Source organism: Fulmarus glacialis, unplaced genomic scaffold (assembly GCF_000690835.1).
Source record: "Fulmarus glacialis isolate BGI_N327 unplaced genomic scaffold, ASM69083v1 scaffold10436, whole genome shotgun sequence".
Lineage (NCBI taxonomy): Eukaryota > Metazoa > Chordata > Aves > Procellariiformes > Procellariidae > Fulmarus > Fulmarus glacialis.
The window spans coordinates 1-11,478 of NW_009218759.1; the positions used below are offsets into that span (position 1 = coordinate 1).

An 11,478-nucleotide genomic window follows, 5' to 3' on the forward strand; every position below is an offset into this window, starting at 1 on the left:
CACGGCTTGGGGGACGGCGTGGTCGGCACATCGGCGTCCCAGCTGTCCGGTTTCACGTCGCTCGGAGCAGAGCCAGGCACAAGGAAACCCCCCGCCCTGCCCGCGGCCCGTTAGCCTCAGGGAGCCAGCGCCGCCTGGCACAGCGTTCGGCACGCTCACCTGTTTCGGGGATGCTGCTGACGGTGTTTTTCTGAGCCGCTAAGCACCAACAACCAAAAGTTGTAAAGTAGCCTGTGATGCACTTTCACAAAGTATAGACACTGTATAATTTTTACTTTGAAATAATAATGCCAGTGAAGTTACATGTTTATATCATGAAAAGGGTTTTTTTGTATCTGTGGCTTTTCTCCATTACATAATTTTTCATCTTCTGAAAAAATAAGAGCTTGTACATCTTTTGTGAACACATTTCACAGTTGAACTGCAAATGACTATTAATCATTTCAGCTGGTTTATTACTGTAAATATGTGGAATATATTCTTTAATGGAGGCCAAGCACAAAAACACTGCAATGAAAAAATATGGAATGGAAACCTGCATTTCCCCATTTGTCGAGAGGAACTGTAACTGCAATCAGCCTAATTGCAGCGGGAATTAACAGGGTTCCTCTGAGGAGCTGGTGGACTCTTTCTGATCAGAGAATATAAATACAGAGAAAATTATACTCAGGTGTGAAAATCTGATACCTATACAATATTCTGTGAATAGTGAACAAAATGACTTTTATGAATCCATGGCGTGTTTCTATATAAATGCAGTAAAGAAAATTTAATGTAGTGGGATATTTTTCTATGAAAATAAATGCTATGTGGTCCTTTAAAAAGATATTTTTCCTAAAATAAAATAAAAAGTATCCATCACTGCACATCCCAGATCTCACAGAGAAGAGGTGTGAATTTGTGATCATTCACTCTCCATGACATCAGCATCTCTGCGTGATGATGGTTAAATGTCCGTAATTCTGTAAGACGGCCCAGAAGACATGCAAAGTGTTGAGGGTTATCCGGGTGGTGAAGTTTGCAGAATTTCTGTAGAATATCCAGCAGGGGTTCTTGAAGCCTTTCCACAGACTCTCTGTCCTTTATGTATTGTCGATCTGGTTATGGTTTTAAAAGAAAAGAAGTAATTAGCAAATATATGCTCTGATACAATGTAAATATTCAGACTGATAAATGAATATCAAAACATTCAAATATTTACACTGGGCACTGATGTTCACACCTACCAAGAATATTTCTTTTCAAACGGAGAGGGAATAAAAGTGCTTTAACATTGTTTTTTTGGTTCGGGGTTTTCATGTAAGCTTCCCACTTCTAGCTAGGCAAAACATTCAACTTTTTCAGAAACTGAAGAGTTTTAACTCAGAAATGTTTCTCTGGGGTTGTATCATCATCTCCCAACGCAGTTCTGCACCTGAGTACGTCCTGCGATGCATTGCAACAACTGAGCAGCGCAGCATAAGTTCTTGGAGATGTAGTACAACCAGGGAATTGGACCAGTAGAGAAGAGTGTGCAGACGGGTCACCAGGGAGAAATCAAATATCTTCATCCTCAGATGAAATTTCTTTATTAGAAAATACTTGTCTTTTTATTTTGTTCATATGGAAGTATATGTTTGCGTATTTGGAGAGGGAAGAAAAGAGGAAGATGGGGGGTTTTGTCACTTAAAATTTTTGGTGTAAAAAAATTTCCTGAGCCACCCTGACTCAAAGAGCCATGGGTGGCTCATCTTCCATGAAACCTGATTTGGAAACCTCAGTGTCTGCCTTTTGTCCTGAAGCATCAGACTTCTCTTCTCCCATTCCTATGACAGTCAGTTTGTTTGAGGCCCTCTGTGTGTTGTAGGTAGAGCCGGTTAGTTTTGTGTTGTCGAAGAATTAGTTTTTACAGCAAAGCCTATAATCAGGGCTGAGACATTATTATGCTGATACTTCTGAAAGGTCAGTTTCCAACACTTTATAGTCGAGAGGGCAACTTGCTGCTGTCCTTCTGCTCTTGCCAGCCGGTGTTTGTTCAATAAAGGCTGAAGACCTTCATTGCCGTTCTCTATTCTAAGTTATAGGGTTTCCCAATTTCCCTCTAAAAATGTGACATTCCACAATGGTCTGCAGTGATGTACATGTAACCACATCTGGGATTTTCTGAAGGAAGAAGCCTGTCATGCTAAGCAGTGAAGAGATACCAGTCATTTTTTTAAGCAGCGTATTTAGGCACTTTTTTTCCTTGTATGCAAAACCAGATGGTGTAGCAGGACATTTGGAGTTTGGATTTGTGTGCTTGTTTTCTGGTTTAACAGCTGAGTATACTAAATCAGCATGTATGCTCACTTACTCTACGTAGAATGTAAGTTTTTACAAGTCTCAGGTCACATTCCTCATGTTTCTTTCCAAAACCACTAATATTTAATTCTGGATTAGAAGTTACCTGGAGACAGGATAACTATGGCTGTGAGCAGCGCATATTCTTCTTGTGTCATCTTCAGCTCTCCAATGCTTTTATAAAAATTAAACATGGGAGTTATGAACTCATCTGAGATACCTGTGAGAGAAAAAAAAGTTATAATATTTTTTAATTATTGAAATAATCTGGTTTATTGCCACAGAGCAATTATTCAGCATTTGACGCCTTGACTGTCTTGGTGGGAGAAATTTACTACACAAATCAGGCCTGATGCAAGACAATTAGTAACAAAAGTGCAAGCACATCCTTGTTTTCCAGATCAGAGTAGAAACAGGCAAACGCTGGCAATTTATTTTTGCATGATTTCAAAGTCTTTGTTCCAAGCAATTCCTTTTCCTCTACAGGTTTGTCCATCTAGCTCTTCAGGATAAATCTCATACATGTTTTTCTCACTGTCTGCTGATATTCTAACTGTTTTCTGTTTCCAGTATGCACAGTTTGTGAAACAGTCCCCATATTCCCTATCTTTACATTAGTTATATGGAAACCTCTCAGGGTGTATGGTTTAATTCTAGCCCAACTCTACAGCTAACTGCCCTGGGCAGTTGCTTCAGTTGTCTCTACAAAGTGTCTTAATTGCTCCTTTTATGTAGCCTGAAACTTTAGTTAGGTCTAGGATTACCTGTAGTCCAAGATCAACTTGCTTGCAACTACTACTACCTTAAAGCATAAACTAGTGTATTATAAAGTACAGAGCCATAAATAATTAAAATCCAGCCCAGTTTAAGGATGGGATCATGCGATTCTCTCGCCATCAGCGAGACCCTTTGGGCTTACCGAACTGGGGCATGCCGACTGGGCTTCCTCTTACTGACTTTGTCATCAGGTCACAATGTTCTTACTTAGCCTTAAATTACAGATGTACTTCATTCTGCTTTTTGGTGTAAAAGAGAAGTAGGTCCTGTGACATCAATTTTTTTTTTTTTAAACTGGTGTGTGAGTCACTCGAGCAGCCACTAGACTGTCGACAAGGGCTGCTTGCAACTCGGAAGCGGTGGCACAGATGAGGTATAGAGATCTGAACCAGTGGTTCTGCAGCAAGAAGCCTTTTGGTCTTGGCTGAAAGGATGGAAACCTCCTCTGTTCCCACAGATGAGGGGCCATAGGATTTCTTGTCATCTTACTCTTAATTTTGAGCTGTTCTGGGAGAAGACTTTATAACTTGGTGTCGAAACCGCATGAAATAATGTGATTTTGAGTGTTGTATACAACACAAAGCTGAAATCCAGGACTGGTAAGGTTTGGAGTGCCTCCAATAGATGAAATTCAAAATGAAACTCAGCAGGTGGAACTCAAAGAAAGGAAACATGAAGTCACTTGACTTAACTACGAACAAGTCACATTTTGCTGTGACAGTGAGAACTTACTTCATTCAGTGGAATAGTTGTGTCCCAAAAGAGTGAAAGTATGGTCTTGCAGGGTGTGGTTTATTTTGTGGCTGAATGGTGTATTTAAACATGTGACATGAGCAACCTATGTTCACTTCAAATTACAAGCCACAAATCTCATTTTTGTAACAAGTTCGACACTATTGAGAAGAGTCTAAGTCAATTAAGCAGATATATATGATGAGAGTCAGCTCATCCTGTGGAAGTTAGTAACACAGCTGGAGCTTTATACAGAGCAAACACTAGTCGTAGCATCTAATGTTCTGCGAGGTTTATGTTGTTAGTCATCAGCGTTAACTATTTAAAATTTTGAACACTTGTTATTGCTAAGTTTTGGGGAACCACCTGTCTCTCTCTCGGGCAGTTTTAAATGCCAAAGTTCCTTACAATATGACACATGTAAGGAACACATACATATGACACACCAAAGTCTTAAAGTTTGCATGAATCTAGAAACAGGAAAAAAAAAAAGTCAAGCTGAGCCCTAAAGCAAAGTAAACGAATTCCTTTCGTGGAAGTGAATAGCTCAGCAATGACATGAAAAAAGTCCAAGACAAACTGGATATTTTTAGAAGTCTCTGTGCAAGGTATCGCGCCACTGGGCACGCTCGTCTTGGCAGCAGGCAGGGAATGGGAGGAAGCGGGCTGTGACTAAGACTCCCATCATTTGTTTCTCATATTCATAATTTGATTTTTGTTTTCTCTTTTTTTTGGGTCAGGTTAGTTTTCAGCTGGATGAATTAATTGTTTTGCTGACCACAAAGCTCCTCAAGTCCTACTGTCAATATAGCAGAAGTGGGATGAAACTGATGCTGGTGAACAGGGTGTGGAATAACCATTTCAGGTCCTCCCTGGTCCAGGCAATGTATAAGCATGCAGTAAAACAATCCTTGCTCCAGAAAGCTTATAATCTAACATTAAGAAACTAAAGCATGGATGCATGAAGCAAAAACTAAATGTAGATGTGGAAGCAAATGAAATTACGGCAGAGAGCTTCTCTGCACTACTGTACTCCAAACAGAGAAATAAAACAAAACAGAAGAGGTGAAAGGGAGTAAAAAGGGATGTTTCAGTAATGCAGCTGATTTACTGCTTTTACTAAAGAGAACAGAACTTTGAAATCTTTAAATAAATATATGTCACAAGACAGCTATGAATGAAACATGCAAAATGAGCAATTTTTAGACTAGGATAATGGAATTTTTTCTTGGTTACTAGGTTTGCCCTCATCCCATCTGTGCTGGAGTTTCCCTGTTGTTTCATCATCCTGTATGCACCTTACACAAACCGCTGATAATCACAAGAGGGGGCTGTTTTCTAATGGGATTGAAACACTTCAGCTTGGATTTAATAAGCTCCACCAGAAAGCAAAAAACCAGGAAACAGATGTTTATAGTTCTTGCTTTTTTTTTTCTTATCTACTGTGCAAGATGTTGTCACTTCAATTCAGGTTATCAGAAAAAGAATTAACGGCAATTTGGTGCTCGTAACTGGAAAGGCTAGAGGAGAAAGGAATTATATGACTTTTCAAATGTCATTGTTACAAATCATACTCCAAAAGCGAAAAAAATCCAATAGATAAAGTTATAGTGTATTTCTGGCCTCAGTGAGAACTGAAAAGTTAGGTCTGCCTAGCCCTGTTTATTTAGATCAGACAGGAGCACAGGACTGTGTCAGATAGGCAGAGCTTCCTGGGCAGTATTAATGGTGCCTCCTTCTTAACAGTTTTTCAAAAAGGTTTCAAAAACTTTGTTTCATGCAGCATTACGGCAATAAGAACATGCCCCTCCTTTGTGTTTCATTGTGCATCATTCTGAACTACACAGATTTCTACCCAACCACCAGCCCAACTCTATCATCTGCGGAAGATACTGCAATTCACTTGATTGATTTTGCTGTGTTAATGGCTGTAAACCCCAGGGTAGTCAACGGGAAATACTGGCTTTACTGAGTATGGCCTTGCGGCATCAGACCGGAGCAGATTTAAACACATGAGCATTATTCATTCAGCACCCCTTACTTCTTGCACAATTTCATTCCTAACTGTAGCTTAAGACACAGCACTGTTTTAGACCTGGCCTTTTGTAGGATTTTGTTCCTGTGATTTCTCTCTGAAGGTAAGATGACTGTTGCTTTCATAAGCTTTGCAGTTTCAGGCCATAAATAATTATCTGATTAACATAATCCTGGAATAGATGTAATATTTACTGTAATATCCAGTCAGTATTGCCAGCTTTTTGAGACCAGTATTCTCTCTTCTATTTTGGCTGTTGATTAAAACTGAATAGATTAATCTATTGCAAGAGGAAAGCTTGAGAGTAAGTACTGATTAACAGTAAATAGCACTGTGTGATTAATATGGATAAAGAGATCTTTTTTTCTTGATAAACATGGAGGTGCCAGTGGATATTAAACCAAGGGTATATTAGCAGCTGTTTTATGAAAATAAAATGTATTAATTACTCGCAAAATTACATCTTATCTTTCACAGTGTTTCATCTACCAGAACTGCTTTCCATGCTGCTTATGAGCTCTGTCTTCTAACCTGCTCAAATGCATCAGTGGCCCTTTAAACACTGACCAAATTCACCGTGTTGATGCCGAGAGCCGAAAAGGGGAAAATCTAGCCAGTAGAGAAGATACACAAGAGCATGCCCTGTGACCTCTCCTCTACCATCACCTTGTAGAGGTTAAATGGCCAACTTAAATGCAAGGTTAGCATGTGCCAAGGAGAACTCACAATCAGGAGAGCAAAACCCCATCTTCTCAAAAGCAATCAATAAGACCACTGCGAAGCCATCATTGCAAGCAAAGAAACCTTAGTTAAAACAAAACAAAACAAAACAAAACAAAACAAAAAACGACAAACAAACCAAACCTGCAAGGAGGATGCAAATGACATTGCCACATACCGTCCTTTGGCAGTGGCCTGTGTGCCCGCAGTCAGGAGGGAAGTGGGGTCTGGCACACAGCAGCAGCGTCTGCGCTGCCTTGAGCTAGTCTTCCTAGGTTGAATCTATTTAGTTTTTGGCCTGGAGAAGCACACTTACGCAGAAGAAAAGAGATTGGGTCCTCTGACATCTGTTCTTGTTTTCATGGGCATAAATTAACGCTGTAGATACGATTTAAACACTTTTATCAATTTTATTTGTAATGCAGGAACATGGCACTGGCAACTCAGTGTGGTAGATTGTGCAGTACCGCGTACGAACAGAAAAGCTCTTTCCTATACTCTGTAATTTAAAGTGGTCCTAATTTCTAAATATTTTGGGCAGTGTGCCAGTTTTGGGTCAAGTCACAGGATGGTAAGTGTCTCCTTCCGTGTGGATGCATATGACCATTTGGAGAGTTAGACACCTATGATTTGCAGGTATGTTTAGAAACAAAGGGCTAGATACTGGCCAGGTTGCTCTCTCTTAGATTAGATTATTTGGATTCAGCAGGGAAGATCATTTCATTTTGTTTCTCTGCACAAAACCCAGCACAATGGGGTTTTGAAGCACCACCATTACTCAGTACTAATAATCAAATAATAAAAGCTAAAGGCAGCGGAAGGGATTAGGTATCCATTGTTCCGGTGCCAAATTTTGCCCTCGGTTGCAGGAGTCTCAGGTCCAAATCAATGGGAACTTTGTATCCCACATTCAAGGGCAAAAGGTGGCCGCTTGCCAATGGTTTGAAATTGTGGCTATTTCTTTTTTTCCTTGGATCTCATTGTACTTTCAGCACCTGTAACCCATCCAGGAAGACAACAGTATATTTCACAATGTCACGTGTCCTGCTGCCAACTGAAAATTTGGGTCCAGATTCTTCCGCTTCTGTCCATATGAGATAGTATCTTATTCCCTGATACTGAAATTAGTAGAACTGCTCTGTAGAATAAAATGATGAAATAAAAATCTGTGGCTCTTCATGACCACTGAAAGCAGGTGTCCTTAGGAAAACAAGCTATAAATGCTCACTGAGAAATCATTCAGTATTTCAGCACTGTTTTTAAAAATATTGTACTGCTAGATAATGGGGAGAGTTTGCTTTCAAAATAACAGAAAGAAACTAGGCATTAAATTACTAGGATGTCAGCCTTTCACAGAATGAATCAGTCACCACTTGGTGTATGCATAGTGAAGCATCAAATAAGATGAGTAAGTGGCACAAGCTGTCATTAACATTAAATAAAATGTCTGTATTTCTCATTAAGTCTCAATGTTAGAGTAAGTAGGAGAGGATTTCAGTCTCAGGAGCAGCTAATGAAAGAATTTCCATAACACCTTATGGAGAAAGACCATAAAGGCACAAACAAAGGCAGTCACTCCGATGCACCAGGACTTGAGCAATATGCTCAGGCTAAGAAATAAAAATACACCTCATCACCATGAGAATAAAAACGAAGGCTGCTAATGCTCTAAGGTCATCACCACCAGATCTCTGGCTTTTTTATCAGGGGAAAAAAAAACGTTCCGTACAATCAGACTGGGGAAGGCATAAATATTAATAGATGAGAGCAGCTTCCAAGTGAACGTGGTGGCAGGTGACAGAAGTCTGGACAGCTTGTGACTTTTAGGCAGGATCCCCACCCCTGATTTTATGGGTACAGACATCAATAGGACTTATGTGACAGTCAGACAATTGTCTGCACCTAAAAATATGTGGGCATAAGTTCTGACTAACAGCAATAATTTATGGCTGATGGACTGACAGTGTTTAGGACCTCACTAGAAGCCATGAATAATCCTGATGCTTCTTTTTCATTCATTACCTATAAATTTAATTTCTAAACTCTCACTCAGCTATCACTGCATTTCCTCTGCTGCTCTCTATTGTCTTTGCAGGGTGTTTCAGTTTGCTGCATTTAGTCTTGTTTGTCAGTGAAGTATATGCAAAAAAAAAAAAAAAGCCCTATCTCCAAATTTACGTGTAATTCTCATGGGTTTTCTTCTTTATTTGACTTGGATTTAATCTCTTCTGGCCATTTTATCTCTTGGACCAGTCTATAACATGATGATAGCCAGCTGCAGTTTCTAGTAGCGTGTGTCCTTTCTGGTTAAGGCTGGAAGAGGCTGCTTAAGTTTCTATCCTAATATCACATTTAGTACAGGCTGTTATTCAACCTAGAGCCCTGGTGTTGAGTCCTATGACATGCAGGGGTGTGAACTGCATAATTAATATTTTTGAAAGCTGTATTAGACATACAGCAATGGGCAATGATAACAGAATAATTTGGATGCGTTTCTTTCATTTTGTTTAAGGTCGGGGCACCTGAAAATGACCATGATAAGATGTTTCAGTAGTAGGTATTTTCCAACAATTACTCAATTTGCCTAAATGTGTATTTTTGGAATTTATCATAAACTAAGACAAAACATGTAGAAAAATCGTGCCAATGCAAGCTCTTAAAGTCAAAACAAAAAACTCTGGTAGCTTGTATGATGACAAAATATGAAAATTCAGTGAACACTGAGAAATACACTTGGGAAGCATGAGAGAGTCAAACCTACCTAGTAAAAAAATCCTTCCTCTTATAAACTAATTTGCTTGCATTTTTGATGCCAAGGAAGAGATACCACTAACAGGCAGTTACCTGTACTGAACACATAGGCAGAGGGGCATTTAAAAAACACATTTAAGCCTTTTCATGCAAGGGACATTGCCAGGTTCACAGATACGCTCTAGCATGCTGCAATGTCAGTCCAAAATGAGAGACTCTGGGAATGTTGAGTGACTTCTGGATCTGTGCAGTAGCACTAGCAGTTAAATAGCATCGGTAGCAGCAATTAAGTTAACACTGCTACAAATGCAAAGATTTACAAGCTGCTTTTGTTGTTTACTGTCACAGCCCCATTAAGGGCAGCCAAGGAAAATGTGTTTAAGTAGGCTTGAATCTGCACAGAGTGGAGAAATAAAATACATGGAAAAGGGTATTTTGTGCTGTATTCTGGCTATTAATGGGAGGAGAGAATGCAGCCAGCAGCAAGTAAGCTGGGTAATACATTATTCTCCTGTAATATAGGGAGGGAACAATTCTAGCAGCAGTATTTCCTCTTATGTCCCCAACTTGATCCTGGCTTGAGGGAAAATATTTTTGAGAGCCTTTTCCAAGACCAGTAAGATATATATGTATGTGTATATATATACTTATATATATAGACACACACACACACTAAAAAAGTTATGTTTCATTTCTTGCAAACTATTCAGCCCAGGTTTTGTTCTGATCCAGAACTCATTTTAAATTTACCTTAGTCTTTTTTTTCCCCTAGAAAAAAAAGAATTGCAGGAAATCTTCCTTTGGAATAAATAATACCACATTTGAAATCATTACTTGTCTTGAATCTTTCCTCTACACAAAATGTTATTTTTTTAATCTATTTCATAACAAGTAAATAATATTACTACAGGATACAATGTCATATTCCAGCTAGTCATGTTATGGTACAAAATACTATCTTTAAGTCTAGTACTAGCTTGTAAAAAATGATATTGCATCTCATCTGGACTCAATAGTTGCAGAGAATTAACAGGGTATTTTAAAATTATGAGTAAGGAAAAAATTATTAGTATGACATAATAGCTTACGTAATGTTCTGGATCAAAGTATTTCCTGCTTCCGCTTTTTATGAACATTTGAGACTTTGAACAAGAAGGTCGATACTGACTGTATAGATTAGAGGAGCAGAAGCTTTCAGTAATCATGTATTCATATGGATTCATTTCTCTAAGACCTATTTTAATCAAAAATTTAGGTTATATTCTAGTAGAAAAATCTCTTAGTGAAGACATTTGGGTCCATGACAATTCATTACAGTTTCCAGGAAATATCTCTGGCCTTCTTGGCATACTTCTCTGCCTGCAGAATGTGGACCAGAAGCCATCCACATCACTCTCAAAGTCACCATTTCCAGTCCATCAAACAATAGCCTCTTATAATAAATCAAAATGAAAGAAATATAAAAAGCTACAAAATATAAACCTAGAATTGAGTGTGCTAAGCCAAACTAAATATATACCTTCAGCAAGTGAGTTATTCTCATGTTTCCTAACTTCTTTTCAGGGTTTCAAATATATAAATATTTGCCTAATTTTGCATACATCAGTAGTACCTTCACATTACTGATTTTAAGAGTTTCAGAAGTGAGCTCAAGCCCATTTCTATGACTGGTGTCAAGGTTAAATGTTATCCTATCTCTTCTTCTTCTGACCATTAAAAAGGAAGGCCAGAAGCCAGAGTCAAAGCACTCTCTCTGACTATAGACAGACTCTTTGATTCAGAATTTTTGTTACATTTGAATTTTGAATGATGGGTAGCTGAGGGGTGGATAAAGTTTGCTGGTCAATACAGAAAAAGGCAAAACATTCAGTATTGCCTCAGTGGAGCACAAAGAATACGTAACAATGCTAAACACGACTTTTCGTGCTTTAAGGAACAAACAATATCCAGCCCTGTTTGGCTTTTCATAATTATTAAGATTTATGTCTAGAACCAGTAGAATTTGTCATAGCCACTGAGCCTTTGATGGACCTTAAGAAGCAGAAAACATACTGAGAACATGCCATGTTTATAATTATTCTATGCACCTTGTGCAGTGCGATTCAATTTTACCAAATTGACCCTAAGAATATGTGTTTCCCTAC

General features: G+C 38.8%; 1 protein-coding gene across 1 annotated transcript in view; it reads right to left on the reverse strand.

Moving 5' to 3' along the window:
* Window positions 1-490: 490 nt before the first annotated feature.
* The window catches only part of NR1H4 (nuclear receptor subfamily 1, group H, member 4), a 41,304-nt gene continuing 30,316 nt past the window's right edge, over window positions 491-11,478 (reverse strand). Inside the window, exons 9-10 of the mRNA XM_009580139.1 lie at window positions 2,426-2,539; window positions 491-1,097 (exon numbers count right to left, since the gene is read on the reverse strand). Of these exons, the coding sequence (XP_009578434.1) occupies window positions 859-1,097; window positions 2,426-2,539 (353 nt within the window). The 3' untranslated portion in view covers window positions 491-858. The remainder of the gene's footprint in view (window positions 1,098-2,425; window positions 2,540-11,478) is intronic.